This window comes from Bombina bombina, chromosome 2 (assembly GCF_027579735.1).
Source record: "Bombina bombina isolate aBomBom1 chromosome 2, aBomBom1.pri, whole genome shotgun sequence".
NCBI classification, from domain to species: Eukaryota; Metazoa; Chordata; class Amphibia; order Anura; family Bombinatoridae; genus Bombina; species Bombina bombina.
The window spans coordinates 91850266-91869726 of NC_069500.1; the positions used below are offsets into that span (position 1 = coordinate 91850266).

General features: G+C 36.1%; 1 protein-coding gene across 1 annotated transcript in view; it reads right to left on the reverse strand.

The window, feature by feature from the left end:
• PDZD2 (PDZ domain containing 2) overlaps window positions 1–19461 on the reverse strand; it is a 718112-nt gene that overhangs the window by 139945 nt on the left and 558706 nt on the right. Inside the window, 3 exon segments of the mRNA XM_053701173.1 lie at window positions 1394–1562; window positions 2042–2145; window positions 5971–6052. Of these exon segments, the coding sequence (XP_053557148.1) occupies window positions 1394–1562; window positions 2042–2145; window positions 5971–6052 (355 nt within the window).

Genomic DNA, 19461 nt, shown 5'->3' on the forward strand with positions numbered 1-19461 from the left:
TGTAAACTCCAAGGTTAGCAAGGCAGGTGCCGGCACTATCTGTGAGTGCATAACACCACTCACATCTGTATCTGTTCCGTCTGTTGTTAGGCTCTGCAGTGTGTTTCGGGTCAAGCCATCTCTCGACCGTGCAGCAGCAACAATTCTGTCTATTCTTGCGCAAAACTGCCTCTCAAATTGTTCCATAAGCTCTTAGAATACTTTCCCCAATTCCTTCATGATTGTAAGAGTAAAGGAATATTCTGCTTATATCCGGCTGCCTCTACAAGGCCAAAATACACCGCTACCTTGTGGTCGTTGCAAACAGTTAGGTCCGGAAAAATGTCGGAGCAGATATGTAAAGTCTCATCAAATGGGTCTTTAGATAAGTTGCTCTTCCCATATGTGGGTATATATCTGAAACTTTGCTGAAATGTATTATTTATACCCCCAAATCAATTAGTTTTGCAGGGGCCCTTGAACTATGCATCCTGTCTCTTCTGTAGCTGGCTCCGCCCCCTTGTAAACACTTTAATACACTCCAGCAGGTAAAATGGATCATTGGGAACAAATTAAAGTAGAGAACGTTTTGGGTAAACTATCATTTTAACAACATACCCAAATCCTTAAAGCCACACATTTTAAAATGATTATGTATTCCTCATGCCACTGAATAACGTATTTTATTTAGCAGTAGGACGGGATTGGGGGGTTAAGAAATCTGCAAGTTCTGATAAGAATTATTTAATTTTTAGTAATCTTGGCTCCCCCAAGTAGCACTCACTAACAAAATAATAAAAGTAATAACATTTTCAATGAGCAGTAAAGAGGGAAAAAAAAAAAAAAAGCAAAACAATTTTCAAAATATGAACAAGAAGTAAAAATAAAAAAAAAAGGAAGTGCCTTTTAAATTTTGGACTCCTCTTTGGCATGCAACAACTTATAAGGTAAAAAGTGAGTAAAGGTGGCTAAATAAAGGCAGACTCAGGGATAACATATCAAAATAGTTCATTATTAAGGTATTGAAGATTATAGAACTGTGTGTCCAAAATTGTACCCCAACTGTGTTGGTTATGCAAAACTGGGTAATAAAGGGATTATCTATCTTTTTAAACAATAACAATTCTGAAGTAGACTATCCCTTTAAGAGAGGTGTTTACTGTCCCTTTAAGCTGAATATCTCTGAAAGAATAAAGTGACTCGGATAACATCCCAAGAGTTAGCTTTATTTCAGTCTCTCAATTGCTGCCTTGTTTACCAAATGCCAGGAAGCTAAAACACGTCTATACAATATTGTGTAGATGGCGGATATCAGGTGCGACTTCGTTTGCATGTGCATGGAATAAATAGTCAATATAAATACTAGGCAATGTCTGTTCAGAAAGGGAACGTGCGTAGATTTGGGAAGACTTACTGGCAGCAGACAAAGGAGCACTGTTGTCCTCTACCGAGCTGTTTGATCTTCTAAGACGCAGATGTTCCTCATCACTAGAGCCGGTGACCGCCGTATCAGAAAGTGACGACTGACTGGGGACATCCTGAGAGAAGTACTGGGACAGCTCCGATTCTGAGCTTACTGACCCCTGATAAGCAGAGGACATAGTAAGGAAAATAAGGTCATTGCTCATTTGCATTAATTGCAAAAACTGAAAATAAATTAAATATAATTAAGTGAAAGACAGACAAGAGAACACAGATTTCATATAATGTTTATTGTTTAAAGGGGGATATTGCAGTTATTTTTGTCAGGTATCACATCCAATCAAATAAGAGACTAAAACAGATCAGATTAACTTTTTTTTAAAAAATACATTTTTTTTTACTCTTGTTGTTTTTGACAAGTAATACAAAAAAAAAAAATTTGATCAATTTTCCTGAAATATGAATTCCTCATAAATTGTGTGATTGTCTTTTATTTTAAAGGGACATTCAATCATATCTACTATATAAATGTAAACTAATTTATCAATATCAGTTGTTAATTTCATACTGATGCTCACTGGTCCCATCAAAAAAAAGTTAATGCATTAGTAAAATAATATAAACCGTTACTTTCTCTTACCCGACTGGCAGGTTCCAAGAAGCGTTTCATAGTCCAGCTGAGGGACGGTGATCCATCGCCTTGTTTTGGCTTCACAGAAGGTGATGGGCTCTTTAAATGGAATCCTGAGTGAATGATAATAATAATAATAATAAATAAAAGATTTATTTGAACACACTAAACAGAAAAAAGGCAAAAGGAGATGATCTACACATTTCTACCTACTGGTTAAAAGGGAAATTACAACCCAAATGATTTAGATAGAGCATGTAATTGTTCACAAGTTTCCAACTTACTTTTATTATCTAATTTGATTTGTTCTCTTCTATCCTTTGTTGAAAAGCATAACTAGGCAGGCTCAGGAGCAGCATTGCACTACTGGGAGCTAGGTGCTGATTAGTGGGTAAGCACATATGTGTCATGTCATTGACTCACTAGATGCATTCAGCTAGGTTTACAAAGAATACTAAGAGAACAAAGCAAATTTGGTAATAGAAGTAAATTGGAAGGTTGTTTAAACTTGCCTGCTCTAGCTCAATTAAAAAAGTATAATTTGGCTTTACTGTCCCTTTTGCCATTTCAATATCCAATATCTCCAATATCTCCTTAAACCTGCGGTTATAGTTTCAAAACCCAAGAGGGCCAACTCTGTCTTTGATAAACTGAGTAACATTATGTAGAGTTAGGTACATGTGCAATTTGCACTGCAGAATGAAAGTTTTCCTTGACATTTGTTCAGCCATTATACTGTTTTTTTTATGGAATGAATGTTAACAGCCAAATATTCCATTTGAATTTTGACTTCCTCAGATTTTTCCCACCTATGTAAAATGCTAAGAAACAGGTTTATTTTTTCATGTTACTCACTTTTCGTTCCCTTCGCCTGCTCCCCTCGATGTGGTATGTTTTTCTTTGGAAAGTGACATTTATTGCTGTCTTCTAAACTGGAGCTTTGCTGCACGGGTTCCTGATTTAAATTTGTGTGGGTGTGACTTTGTGGAGCGACTTGTGTTCTGTGTCCCAAATACTGATCACAGAAGGGGCGGGAAGGCTGCTGTGCGCGCATGCATGAAATTACATTCAGACATCCTTAAAGGTCTCTGAGCCAACAATGAATTTTGTGATTCATTGTTTATATTGCAGCGGCTGCATAGATCTGTGCATGCACAGTTCTTCGTTCTTCTTACTATTAAGAACATGCTCTATCTGCTACGTAGAGAATGGGGTACGGCCCAGGCGAAACTACAGGGGGTGCCTGCCACTGCCTGCACTGATATCATGTGAGAGTGACATGATGCTTCACTTGTGTCTCTGACTACAGGGGTTAGTTAGTCTTTCTGTTTTACCCATTGGTGTGTATGTGTGTGTATGTATGTATGTATGTGACTGTGTGTGTATTTATGCATGTATGTGTGTGTGTATGTGTGTATGTATGTATGTATGTGACTGTGTGTTTATTTATGCATGTATGTGTGTGTGTATGTATGTATGTATGTATGTATGTATGTATGTATGTATGTGACTGTGTGTGTATTTTTGCATGTATGTGTGTGTATGTTTGTGGAATCAGCAAATTACAGACCTTGTTACTACAGCATGGGGGGAGGGGGTAAACAGTGTCACTATACAGTTCCACTATATACAGTACGGGGGGGGGGGGCTGGACCATGTCACAGACTACTGTGGTCACTTTATAAAGTATTGGGGCGGGTAGGGTCAGGCCAGCCATCTAACCGGCAGATTACAGACTGTGTTACTAACTCACTATATACAGTACTGGTGGGTTAAACAGTGTCACTATATACAGTAATAGGGAGTCAGACCATCTCACACAGGGCACAGGGTACCTCCTTTTGCAGACATGTAATCTGATTCACATTTTTTCTGTGTTAAATGTTAAAAAAAAAAAGTATCAAATTCACTTTTTTTTGGGGGGGTGGGGATTCTTGCACCTGGGCCCTGTGGTTTCTAGTTACGCCTCTGGTAAGGCCGCTCTCTACATCTACACTACAGAAGAGGAAATGGAAGGGTCAATATCACTAAACAGTAATATAATAAAAGCTATGTTTTATTTCTATTAAGTCAACGATTTAAATTCGATTACAGAGGTTTACATTGGAATGTCACGTAGGGTCTACAGGTACATGAATAAACTAATCGATTTACACCTTAAAAAGGGACAGTAAAGTCATAATTAGACAATCATGATTTAGACAGAGCATACAATTTTAAATAACTTTCTGATTTACATCTATTATTTAATTTGCTTACTTCTTGCTGCTGATTGGTGGCTGCAAATATATACCGATTGTCATTGGCTGATCCTTGTGTTCAGTTAGAAACCAAGAAAATGAAACAAATTTGATAATAGAAGTAAACTGGAAAGTTATTTAAAATTCTGAATGTTCTACTGAAATAATGAAAACATTTATTTGGGTTTCATGTCCCTTGAAGAGAGGCTGCAAGAAAGATAACTATAAAAGTTTCCTATGATAAAACAATTTGCATAAATTAATAATTTACTGTTCTTGATCATGCCTGACGAGCTGAAAGTGCATTTGTGTCACACTCTTACAAAAGCCGTTTTTGAGTGGACAGAAATTTGCATATAAGAAATTAAAACTATTGTAGTAAATCATTAAAATCACTGACATTGAAACAAGAAATCCTAGTAATAATATAAGGTTACATGAATTTATACTTTGCTACAATAACTAATCTCAGACTTGCTCTTACCCATTACTTTATATTAAATGACCATTAAATATAGCAGAATTGCATAATTAACCAGTGTATAACAAAAAGACAACACAATAGCACTTACTCTGATTTTTTAAATGAGCAGTAGATTTTTTTTCTGACAAATTTGAAAATTGACTTCAATTTACCAGCACCGTGTATCATGTGACATCAATCAACCAATGACAGACTTATATACGCATACACTGTGATCTCTAACACATGATCAAAGGTAGCTGGCGCATTAAAAGCCTGCATTTAAAAGACTGTACAATTTAATAACTGAAGCAAATGGAAAAGTATCTTAATATTGCTCCATCTGAATTAAGAACGTTTAATTTTCACGTTAGTGTCCCTTTAAATTTATCTTTTTTTTTTTCTTCCTTGACTTTTTTAGCTGATAAAAAAAAGTACTCTATAGTTTATACATTAATTGCTTTAAATATTCAACCTCATATTTTTTTATGAAGTGGTTTATTTGTACAGAAATCGATAACTAGACAAATTATCAATCAATTAAGGTATCACATTAAACACTGATCTTTCACTACATATTATACACAGTCTGTGCAAAAACGTATTTGAATAATCAAAGTTATTTAATTATATATTAATTCCATTTACATCACCAGATAAAACTCAAATGCCACAAGCAAAACAAAAAAAAAAAGATGTATACTTTGCTCATCAATTAAATTCTATCACCATGTTTAGCAATGCAGATATCAAAATAGTTTCTAAAAACCCTATTTTGAAAGTATATTAACCCCTTAATGACCACAATGTACCCTGTATGTCACTGGTCGTTAAGTGTTTTTTCAGGACATAATAGCACAAGTCTAGCAAGAACACGCTATTAATGCCCTCCGTCCAGAAGGCTTTGTGGAATAGAGCAGTCTCAACATTGGTGGCAAGACCACGATATAAAACAATCAAGTCCCAAAAAAAGGCCAGCGACATACAGGGTACGTCGCTAGTCCTTAAGGGGTTAAAGCCAATTTGTTTGTACACAAGTCATTACTGGGGATGGAATGTTCACAGGCTGATAAATTCAAATTCAACAGCTTTATTGGTAGCCCCAGTTACACAAACATTTTGATTGCATTTTTTTTTTTTTTTTAAAGAAAAAAGTATATATTTTAAAATTCTGTTTTTAGAGCATACAAAGGAAAAAAAAACTATGATGTTGTTTTCCAAAACAACTAACTTACCCACAACGTGTGAGGGGGTTGGGTCTTTGCTTTCACGGTGGGTTGTACGACTGATAGCTTCATCCATGTCCTGTTCTGACACCTGTAAAGAGATACAGAACATATCATTAAAATATCAAATAAACAACATGAAACCTAAGAAGACCAATACAGTCTCCTAAAATGAATAACAAAGAAAACATAGTAAATAAATCAGATACTATCTTATGTGGGATATGCTTGTTTTTTCTCTAAATCCAACACCCCTCTTTATACTTGTGAGACAGCACATTCCTCTGCTTTGAGAACAAAAAAGGGCTAGATTTATCAAAGCCATTCTCCTCTAATATCGTCCAAAATAACGCATACAAACGGATCCTCATATTTATCAAAGCACTCTGCGCCTATAATTGCGCAAATCTGAAAAACTTCTTCGCACTGCGCTTGCATTCGCCTAGGCGCACAGGCGCGCTCCCGAGTGCACCAATATACATTAGTAATAGTCGTAATTTAACAGCCCGACCTACAAATACGCCCAGTTGCTTATTCATCATTGCTTTACGCCGATAATTCCGGCTGTAATTGCGTGTTGTATATTTCGCCATACAGACTGAGTCGAACACCATTATAATACATGCTTTTACATCTTGTGATGCAGTACTTTACTCTAACTAATTTTTCAAAAGTTCAGAGCAAAGAAGATACTGTTATTCCCAGTAATTTGCGCTTCCACAGGCGCATATGGTACCAAAAGTTTTATATATATATATATATATATATATATATATCGATATATTTATTTTTGAGTCAACATATGACACAAACAGCACAGAAACATTATATAATATAAATATTAGCTAAATAGTTACCTAAAAAACTTTTTTTTTTTAATAATCAAAACATGGCGGCGCAAATATTTATCATTATTACGCCCCAGCTCGCCTGCGCAAAATTACGTCTATTTTTTTGATAAATTTAGGCACACGTGCGCCTCTCCAGAGGCGAGCTGGGGCGCAGTTACAGGCTAAGAACATACAGAGTTCGCCTAGCCTTTGATAAATCTAGCCCAAAGACTCCAAAGAGCAGCTAAAAATGTATTTCATTTACAACCGATCAGGAATCCGTCCTAAACATCACAGAACAGGCATTGTTATAATAAAGGCTGTAATGGTAATTTCTGCAGAATTCTGCAAAAATTAATCTTAGTTTGATCTTAAATGACGTTTTGTATTATTCTTTATTATAGCCAGTTCATTGTTTATCATCAGTGTTTTTAAGCAATTAAATAAAAAAAATGGGTGCAGATATATTAGAATATTTTATAATCTATTTAAGTGAAAAACAAACCGGCCTATACTCCATAGAAGATTTTTTTAACTAATTACTTCCTCCTATCATGGTTTCCATGTAATTAAATAAAATATGGCTAATAATGAGGTACCAGACTCCTGATGTAGTACCCACAAAACAATATGGGCAGATCAGATGATAAATTGTGCTAAAAGAACCTGCTATTTTAAAGCATACTTTTAATTATCAAAAAATGTTAAAATACTGGGCAGTGAAAATCAGTAAAAATAAACTGCATTAGTGATAACGAAAACTTTTTTTTTTTTACATTTACCTTCATGTTCTTTTATCCTCACCGATATGTAGTTACACTAATAAAAGAGGTATGTCACGCAAATGCTGAATTATTTAAAAGTGATGTACCATATCTGTAAAAAGCAGAACATCTCTATGTAAAAATGGAAGATATTTGACCTCAAATTACCTCAGTAGCTGCATCCCATTGTAAATGAACCTCAAGCATCCAATCAGGATGTTTGTCCTGGGACATGTAAGAGAGCTTGCATCTGGCATGAGCATGTACAGTCACTTTATTACCCTTTGATTAAGGAAGTTTGCTAAGAAATCTCACAAGATTATGGTGAAACCCCACAAAATCAAAGTAAAGAAAAGTATAAATTCATCACTAATGATTGGCTGCTGTTGACAGTAAAAAAATAACTGAAAATACTGCTCACAGAGAACTTGAGCTGAAGAAATTGAGGTTAAATATTACTTTACATAGAAATGCTAATATTTGTTTTTCTAGTTAGCTTTTTACAGATTTGCTACATCACTTTCAAACAATTTAACAAATGGGTGACATGTCTGTTTAACAAATGCTAAAAGGGCCCAATTAGTTTACCACTGCCCTACAAAAGCATCTTCCCATAAATTATTCCAGGATTGGCTGAACTTTAAGAAGAAGTTAAAATTCTTTAAAATTCTTGTATCAAAGGAATAGGAAAGTCAATAATAAACTTCCATAAATCTGATAGCGCACGTAAGACTCATTTTAAATTCACTTCTATTTTCAAATGTATTCTTCTCTTGATATCCGTTGTTGAAAAAGAATATGTACATATAATACACTAGTGGGTGCTAGCTGGTGATTGCACACATTTGTCTCTTGTGATTGGCTCACTGGATGTGTTCAGCTAGCTCTCAATAGTGCATTACTGCTCCTTCAGCAAATAATACCAAAAGAATGAAGCAAATTTGATAAAAGACAAAAATTGGAAAGTTGTTTAAAACTGTATGCTCTACTTGATCATGAAAGAAATATTTGGGGTTTCATCTCTATTTAAGGGACAGTCAACACCAGAATTTTTGTTGTTTTAAAAGATAGATAGATAATCCCTTAATTACCAATTCCCCAGTTTTGCATAACCAATAGAGTTATAATTATACACATTTTACCTCTGTAATTACCTTGTATCTAAGCCTCAGCAGACTGCCCCCTTATTTCAGTTCTTTTGACAGACATGCATTTTAGCAAATCAGAGCTGTCTCTATGGCAAATTCACGTGCATGAGCTCAATGTTATCTATATGAAACAAGTGAACTAATGCCCTCTAGTGGTGAAAAACTATCAAAACGCATTTAGATTAGAGGCGGCCGTCAAGGTCTCAGAAATTAGCATATGAACCTCCTAGGTTTAGCTTTCAACTAAGAATACCAAGAGAACAAAGCAAAATTGGTGATAAAAGTAAGTTGGAAAGTTGTTTAAAATTACAATTATTTTTTGTACTTGACTGTCCCTTTAAGGATTAGTATATATATTTTTTAAACAAATGCAATATTTCTTGTCCCTGTGCAATGAAAGCTATATCTGTACAAGCTCACTGAACTGTCAAACTTGGTAATTCCTGGAATGTTTAGGAATGTATAAAAAATGACTGAAGGAAAAATCTGCGACATCCATACATTCCCCAACAGAATTGTCTGCACTAATGGCCCGATGTACTAACCGGCGTGAAGACAAGCTTCTCAACTTGAGAAGTTGTCCGTGAGCCTTTGCTGCATACTGCAGTGGATCTGTTCGTCCACTGGCCGTATGTATCAGTACGCATTGTGATAAGCGTGTATATCAAACTTCATTTTGCGGTGCTAAAAAAAATATTGCAGGTATCTTATTAAACAGCACAGGTTTGGGAAGGTGCACCAATACTAAATATGGAACCAAAAAATGTGTTTTAAATACTGTTGTTTACCATATTATAAAATAACACAATGGTCTACATTTATAAGTTCCACATGTAGTTTCATTGCCATTGTGGATCACTTATACAAACTTAAACAACGTTCCAATTTACTTCTGTTATCTAATTTGATTTGTACTCTTTGCATCCTTTGTTGAAAAGCATACCTAGGTAGGCTCGGGACCTGGGAGTGAGATGCTAATTGGTTCAGCACCCTGGATAGTGATTGCTTATTGGTGGCTACATTTAGCCACCAATAAGCAAGCATAACCCAGGTTCAAAACCAAAAATAGGCTGGCTGCTAAGCTTTAAATTCCTGCTTTTTAAATAAAGATAGCAAGAAAACAAAGAAAAATTGATCATAGGAGTAAATTATAAAGTAGCTTAAAATTGCATGCTCTATCTGAATCATAAAAGAAAACAATTTGAGTTTACTATCCCTTTTTGAGTTTACTAAACCCAATTTTTTCATTAAAGGGATACTAAACCCAATTTTTTTATTTCATGATTCAGATAGAGCATGAGATTTTAAGCACCTTTCTAATTTACTCCTATTATCAATTTTCCTTTGTTCTCATGCTATCTTGATTTGAAAAAGCAGTACTGTAAGCTTTAGAGCCAGACCATTTTTTGTTCAGCACATGGGTAGCACTTGCTGATTTGTGGCTAAATGTAGCAAACCAATCAGCAGCTCTACCAAGGTGCTGAACTAAAAAATGGGCCGGCTCCTAACCTTTTATTACTGCTTTTTCAAATCAAGATAACACGAGAACAAAAAAAAAATTGATAATAGGAGTAAATTAGAAAGTTGCTTAAAATTGCATGCACTATCTGAATCATTAAAGAAAAAATGAGGGGTTAGTATCCCTTTAATGATTCAGATAAAGCATGCAATTTTAAACAACTTTTTAATTTACTAATTTTATCAATTTTTCTCTGTCCTCTTGCTATCTTAAGAAGTAAATTAGAAACTTATTTAAAATCACAAGCTCTATACTGGGTTTGATTTCCCTTTAAGTACAAACCATATAACCTCTCTCTAACATGAATACTCCAGGAGACTGATTATTATGCCCTTCTCCTCTTCTGAATGTATACTAGAGGCCCCGTTGCTTTGAAAATGGTGCTTTCCAGGTTTAGAAGATAGTGGGTTAGCTAACCGAAATGTTATATAAACTGCGGAGTTAGAAACACATTTTGGTTTGTGTGACGTGTTGCCTATGTTATGTTTTGGTTATATTTGTATACTTGAAGGCCATAAATCTTATCTCATACTAGAGACCGGAGAGTCATTGCAACATTAATATATAAAACTTTTTGAATATCATGAGACTTTTATTAATTGTTGTCTTTGCTTATCGATCTTGAAAATTCTTAGCAACATAAAAATAGTTTTATATAAAAAAATAATTCAATTTACTTAAATTTAATACATTTGCTTTGTGCTCTTGGTATGTTGAAAACCTAGATAGGCTCTGGAGCATTAGTACTATGGCACTAGTGATTCCAAGAATGTTTGTAGCAATGTGATACATTGCTGTAAACAGTGATGCAATATATTAGCAGTAAGCTATTGTGTTTCAGAGTATTCATGGGAAATTAGTCAATTGTAAATGTGTAGATTCACCATTTTTATTATTAAATAAAAGCATAAAAAACTAAACTGTGTATGAATATAATTATCCCTGCTTGCAGAATTGAACAAAACCACAAAATATTTTTTAAAGAAATAATGAGCCTTTAGAAAATACAGTTACAACACTTAAACTGAAAGAACTACATTGCTTAAAACAACAAATATTATCTTGTACAATGGTAGCATTGTGTCCATGTCCATCTACTGCTGTTTTAGAATAATTTTTTTAAACATAGTAAATCATTGTTCCCTTGTGGTTTGGTCTTTAAGAATGAGCTAACTAAATGTACTGCTCTCCAAGTACATTATTTACACACTGGAGGGACTTGATTTAAATGCACGCACTCATGTATATAAAAAAAGTGTAGAAAAGAACAGCTTGTTTAACTAATAAAGCTGATACTAACAAGATATTTGAGCTTTTCATGCAAAAATAACTTAAAGGGATAGAGCTAGCAATTTTAAACAACTTTCTAAATTTACTCCTAATATCAATTGTTTTCTGTTCTCTTGGTACCTTTATTTGAAAAAGCAGGAATGTAAGCAAAGGACACAGCCTATTTTTGGTTTGGTACCCTGAATAGCGCTTGCTGATTGGTGGCTAAATGTAGCCACCAATCAGCAAGCGCAAACTAGGTTCTGAACCAAAAACGGACCGGCTCCTATGCTTACATAAATAAAGATACCAAGAGAACGAAAACAATTGATAATAGGAGTAAATTTAGAAAAGTTGCTTAAAATTGCATCTGAATCATGAAAGAAAAAACTTGGGTTTAGTATAAATTTTACACTTTTCCATTTACTTAATTTTTGAGGCTCCTGATGTATAGATAGTTGGTTACAGGGGGGAAAAAAAGGAGGAGGCGGCTGGTTCTGTCCATACCCACTTTGGGAGCTAAGATCATGGTTGGAGAGTATTGTCTAGGGTAAGCCAACAACAATATTTAATGTCCAGAAACAACTGCCTGAAGTACTTGCCTACTAAAAGCTGTTTCAGAAAAAGAAAAAAACATCAAAATGGTAAAATTTGGTAAAAGTATGTAAAGAAGACCAAGTAGCTGTCTTCTACTGTTAATAAAGACTATTACACCAACAAGCAGAGGCCACAGCAACACAAGTAATACTAATTGCTGCCCTAAAAAGGAAACCAGCTTGTAAAAAAACTTCCTACGAAAAAGACTCAAGCTTCCTATCCATGGGGACTTTAATATAAGTACTATTATCCAAAGGAATAGTGTATGCTTAGCCAGAATAAAAATAGCACTGCCCACCTTAGGAATAGTTCCCCATAGCTCAATTTTAGAAACATCTTAAATTTTAATGAAGGATTAAAAGGGCTACCTGACTTAGACCACTACTTATAGACTAGCTCAAATATAGCATCAGGAAATATATCTGGGGATTTAGCTTCCGGTTTCAAAATCAAATCCAATACAGCAGGGTTCTTCAAACTTTTCCCCCCCAAGACCCTGTGCCATGATACCACATACCTTTGGGACCCAATTTTTATATTTGGTCTGAAAATTTCATAAGAAATAAACAACATGATAGCTGCAATTTTTGGCAAAGAGACTAAAATATGTGCATGCTTTATTCCTGATTGTAGTCAAATTTGAAAGCGTTGTAAAACTTAATAACACACACCTTCTCATACAACACACACACCACACACTCATACAACACACACACATAATCATACAACACATATTACACGCATACCACACACACACACACACTCATACAACACACACACTCATACAACACACACACTCATACAACACACACACACACACACACTCATACAACACACACCCCACACACTCATACAACACACACACACTCATACAACACACACACACACACTCATACAACACACACACTCATACAACACACACACACACTCATACAACACAAACCCCACACACTCTCATACACAACACGCACAGCACACACACAATCTCATACAATACACCACACACACACTCCTACAACACACACAAGTCGCGACCCAGTACACATGGTGTGGTGACCCAGTAATAGGTCCCGACCCGTGGTTTGAAGAACCTTGCTATACAGGACAAATCTGTATCCTGATCATCAGATAATAATTCACCTTTGAAAGCTTAATTTTGACTAGACTGTCCCTGTAATAATAAATATTGTCACAACAGACCCCAGGCTATAATGTACTAAAAAAGAACCTATTAAAAGCCAATAGGCTAATGAGTGCCAAAAAAACATTAACATGCTTAAAAAAACAGCATCAATACTACTGGACACACCAAACACAGAAGAAAAATGCTTCCAGTAGTTAGGAACCCAGTGCTGTAAACATAACAGCAGAGGAACTTGAAAGTAGAGTATACCAACGATGGAGGCTAGGGATAGGTACATGTGACATGATCTTTGCTCCTATTCGCCAGGAGTATAATTCCCAGGAGCATGGATCATGGACCACCTTTATGAATGAAAAAAGCTTTACCAAGCACCAAACCAAAATTGAACTATTTTCTGCTGATGAGAGTTACTAAACCCTAAACAGCTGTCTAGAAGTGTATTTTTTTGCTGCACCCACCCCATAAAGAGGATAGTTGTGGTTAAATGCAATACTTCAAAGCAAAAAGCATGAGATATATTATGTCTAATTTGCATATCTTACCCAAAGTTCCCTGGTGCATTCGTAACAATGTATATATAGTCCTTCTGGGGATAAGCAAGTGGGGATACTTGCCTAGATTTGCTCATTTTCTATAAAAAAAAATGGCTCTTAAAGGGACAGTCTACACTAAAATTGTTATTGTTTAAAAAGATAGATAATTCCTTTACTACCCATTCCCCAGCTTTGCACAACCAACATTGATATATTAATATACTTAACATTTAAACCTCAAAATTTCTGCCTGTTTCTAAGCCACTATAGACAGCCTCTTAATCCCATGCTTTTTTATTTGCTTTTCACAACAGAAGCTTGCTAGTTCATGTGGGCCATATAGAGAACATTGTGATCACGTCCAAGGAGTTATTTAAGAGTCAGCACAACATGGCTCTAATTGGCTAAAAAGCAAGTCAATAGATAATAAATAAAAATCATGTGATCAGGGGGCTGTCAGAAGATGCTTACATACAAGGTAATCACAGAGGTAAAAAGTATATTAATATAACTGTGTTGGTTATGCAAAACTGGGGAATGGGTAATAATGGGATTATATATTTTTTAAAACAATAAAAATTATATTGTAGAATGCCCCTTTAAATGTTTTATATTGAGAAGCTTTTGTCAAGACAAGAATAGGTTTATCTAACAAAAGACATATGCACCAATAAAAAGTTAATCCGATTCAGCCCATCTTTCATTAAAAAAAAGGACATAATATATTAATTCAATAGCTTCATTTAATTTAGCTGTGCTGTTAAACTAAACATGTACTTATAAGGTGTAGCTTACATCAATTATTAACTACTATTAATTACGTCTCAATTAAACAGAACATTAGACAACCAGTATATTTTCCCTTTAAAAGATGGTGCTTGTTAAGCAAAACTGGACAAATCTGTGTTTTGTAAATATCAGCTTTAAAACAGGTCAGTATCTGTTTATCCCTCTGTCAAGTTGAAACAACATGGGACCTGACTAGATGAATAAACATGGGGAACTTAAGTTATATCAATGAAACTATTATTTTACAGTTCAGCAGCTTGTGTCTCTACACAGAAAAATAGTGTGACTACTCATGCATAACAATGAACACATATGACTACACTTGTACACTACACTAATATTGAAAGGATACTCAAGAATATCCAGTTACCAGAATATAAAATATTCTAAAAACATATAAAATAGACAGAGGCGGAGCTAGCCAGCAATTGAAGTGGCTGCACTTGTACAGAGCTCTGTGGAAAAGGAGAGATATAATAGCCTCTTCACGACTTTTAGAGCACATATAGAGGTAGAAATCCTGTTCCTAATACTATTATAGCCAGCAGTTAACCAGCAAAGAAAAGTTAGAGTTGTGGTTAATAAGCGCATCACAGACCGGATCACCAAGACCAGATCGCACCTAGGAAAGACCACGGCTGCGGCCTACAACGGCCCTCATGGCCGCTTCAAACAGAAACTAACAATAGCTATCTGAGAAACAATATACAGCTCAAAATTAATAAGAGTATTCAAAAAGGATTAAGGATGTGATGGGCTTGTAGGTTGGGCTGCAAGGGCCACAGCTGGAAGCTTACAGAGTCCCTGGAGGGGTAAGTGGCGCGAAAATAGCCATCTTGAATGTGCATATTTTTTGGAGACAGCCCCGTTACTAGACCATCACTAATAGTTACCACAACAGCTTACCAGAAACTCATTCACTAATATATTATAAGAGTATGAACTGACTGAACTCCATTAAAGGTGGGATTGGAAAAGCTTTTGATATAAGAGGGAGCGAATACTTGAATCTTTAACCTGTTTAACATACTGAGTGAGACTTCTAAAGCCTGCTTTCTCTAGAGGTCTCCCTTCCAGGCTACCACATTCAACAAGTGAGGCAATTCTACACTGATCTTATACTCCCCCACCCCTTTCGGACTGTTCTGTGGACAGTTCGGTCATACCCCAGCACCTTTTTCCGTGATCACCCTGTGAGGGCAACCTCCCCGGGGGGTAGTGTGAAACTAAAAAGAGAGAACTTTTCAGGGGGATAATAGAACCTCCAATAAAAGAATTGCCAGAAGATAAGAGACCAGAGCTTTGAAGTCCTGAGAATGAGAGATTAAAATTTAATAACCTAGGGAAGTCAGAGCAACTGAGATATTTAGGAGAACCTTAGGAAAACGTTAGGCAAACTCCACACCCTGACCCACAATACCTTACAGAAACGTATAGAGCCAGGATACGTGTGGCGTAAATATCTGAGAACATAGCAAATTGCTATGGCTGCTTCCCGACTATCCCTCAAGAGTGTTATCACAGCAATCAACAACAAAGCATCTGCATACTGAAGAAATGTCTCATCAGAGCAACTAAGAACCATAGGATGAGGGTGTTGTGATAAAGTACCCGATTGACCTGAGCAGATGGCTTCCCAATGACCTCTGAATAACACTACTAAGCAGCAACTTCACATTTCTATTACTGTTGAGTCCCTGCAGCCAGTGGATCCCACACCATCTATTGAACTCTTTATACCCTTGGTTTAGTAAAGAGACCAAGGAAGACACGATCAATATGAAAAGCAGAAGTCACTCAGTTAAAGACTATTAAACAAAATCACAGGCTAAATTAAAAGTGACAGAAAAAAACATATCTCCTACAAAAGAAAATACGAGCCAAGAACAGGCAGAAATGGAGGAAATTAACCCCACAGACTCCACCAACAAAGAACTGCTCTCACAAATAAAAATGATGTTCCAAGAAGAATTTAAGTCAGCTCTATCGGAGTTGAAGAAAGACATCCGAGAAATAGGACATCGAACATCAGATATAGAAGACAAGTTAGAAGAACTATCTGGAGAAGTTCCACAACTACAAACCACCCTTTTAGATCATTCTATATACATCAGAAAGCATGAGGACCAGGTAGAAGATTTAGAAAATAGATCCAGAAGATATAATCTACGAATCAGAAATCTACCCGAGAGCTTCAAGAACTTGCCAGAGGATGTAACCAACTTGTTCCACTGGCTGGCTCCGGATATAGAAATCCCGATGCTGCTCATGGACAGAGTCCATAGAGCCCTCACGAAACCTGCTCAATCAACTACGAGGGAAATCATAGTGAAGTTGCATTATTATCACATTAAAGAAGAACTATTAAAAGCTGCCAGAACGAAAAGTAATCTCACATATGAAGGTAATGAGATTCAAATCTTCACAGACCTCTCACCGACAACTTTGAGGAGGAGAAGAGAGATGAAACCGGTAGTTCAAATTCTTATTAAGGAAAAGATTAAGTATCGATGGAACTTTCCCTTCAAGCTCACATTTGCATACCAAAACGGAACTCACTCCTGCTCTTCCGCTGAAGAAGGTCTGCAGTTACTATTACAGTTAAAGATAATCTCTGAAATATCAGAGACAAACCCTTCTCCAAAACCACAAAGAAAACCCCCACAGAAAGAATGGTCACAAGTAGGCAGAAATGGGAAACCAAACAAATCCAACGCAGGATCCAACTGGGAGCCAAGTCACAGAGAACCAAACAGGGACAATACTTCCCCTCCTTGACTCTAACTAAGATAAAGAAGGATCCCATAACTGAGGCCCAGGGAAGACTAATATGCGGGATGGTTCTATCCACTAGTACACCATCTAAAAGAGACTGACAAAATTAGTATCCTTTTGAATTATGAATTATAAATGTTCTTATAAGTGTGGTGTTCTTTTTTTTTTTTTTTTGTTCTGGAGGTCATACCTCTAAATTAACCTGTCCTCCCCCCCCCCCTCCCTCCCTCTCTCCTATTCTCTCCAAAACCTTCCCTCACCAGACTATATTATTAGCTATCTTGATATAGAATCACACCTCTACCCTCCCCATTCTCTTCCCCCTCGTTCCTAACCCATATTTCCTCTCAGGTCAAATTGAAATTAAAAAGTTAATACTGTAAGGTCACTACACCATTGCAAGTTGCTGATGACAGAGGCAACTCATATTGTTTTGTTTGGTGTTATATTGTTTACAATATGTTTACCTATGATGTTGGAAATCCAACAAAATGTTCTTTTGTTTGCACAGTTTATACATTACCGAGATAAAAATCATCTTAGACATAGTACAACTAATCATAGAGAAGGATCCACCCTGCTAAGGAGCAGATACCCTAGGCGACAAACGCCAAATGGGCAAATGAAGTAGGACCCCTGTTACTGTCATTACACACCACACAACCTAATAGTAGGGTTACACAAGTAGCATCTTATGGGAATTAAAATAGTGTCACACAACGTTAGAGGATTGAACTCTAACGTCAAAAGAAAAAAGGCTGTGAGTGAGTATAGGACCCTGAAGGCCCATATTGTTATGCTCCAGGAAACACATTTCACCACCCAAACTACATCCAAATATTGGGATAAACTCTTTACCACACAATACCATGCAATCAATAAAAAGAAAAAATTGTGGAGTTTCCTTGCTATTACACGCATCATTGAATTTTCAGGAAGAAGTAGTAGTTAAGGACAAGGAGGGTAGATTCCTTATTGTTAGAGGGACAATCCACAACACACCAATCCTTTTAGTTAATGTATATGCCCCTAATAGTGATCAGACAGCCTTGGTCTCGAAACTTAATAAACACCTCATACAATGGCGAAAATACAAAACAATAATTGGAGGAGATTTTAATCTGACACTCAATAATACATTAGACAGATCCGCAACCAATAACAGCTCACAGATGGGACCCAGAGCGTCCCAAAAGATACTTAGTGACTTTCTATTAGATCAGAACCTGATAGATGGATGGAGATCTCTAAACAGGAATGTGAGGGATTACACATATTATTATGCGGTTCACAACACACATTCTAGGATAGACTATATATTAATAAGCCAAATTATAATGCCACTTCTATCCTCAGCAAATACACTAAATTACGCCTGGTCAGATCACTCAATAGTAGAACTGACTCTTGAGGGACTAATTAACCCCAATAGAGTGCGTTCATGGTCCCTGCACCCCAGTTTACCAAAAGATACTCTCTTACGACAGAAGCTCCAGCAAAACATATCTGAGTTCATCTCAATTAATGAGGGTTCTACCCTAAATCCAATTTATACTTGGGGAGCGCTCAAACTATATGTGAGAGGTATACTAATATCAGAGTCTAATAAAGTAAAAAAACAAAACAAAACAAAGCTAGAATAACAGAATTAAAAGAGGAAATTGCCATCTTACGCAGGGACTCTATACGGAGCCCTAAGAAATCCTTAGTTACGACACTTAGGAATAAAAATGAAGAATTAAACCGTTTACTGGATAAAGAAGCGATAAATGCCATCAAACTTATAGACACACAATATTACCTATATGGTAATAAGCCTGACAAAAAGTTGGCAAATAAGCTGAAAGACATTACCCGACATTCCTCAATTCCACAAATACAACAAGCTGATGGCTCCAGTACAAATGACCCTCTAAAGATAGCTAACTCATTCACAGATTTTTATAGCGCCTTGTATAATGTTACCCCTTCAACAGATGAGCAAGACAAAGAAATAGAATTAGAAAAATTCTTAGAAAATTCTCGGTTACCAATGATATCAACTAAAGATAGAGACCTATTGAATGACCCAATATCCCCCCAGGAAGTTTGCTTAGCAATTAAAGAGATAAAGAGAAATAAAACCCTGGGAC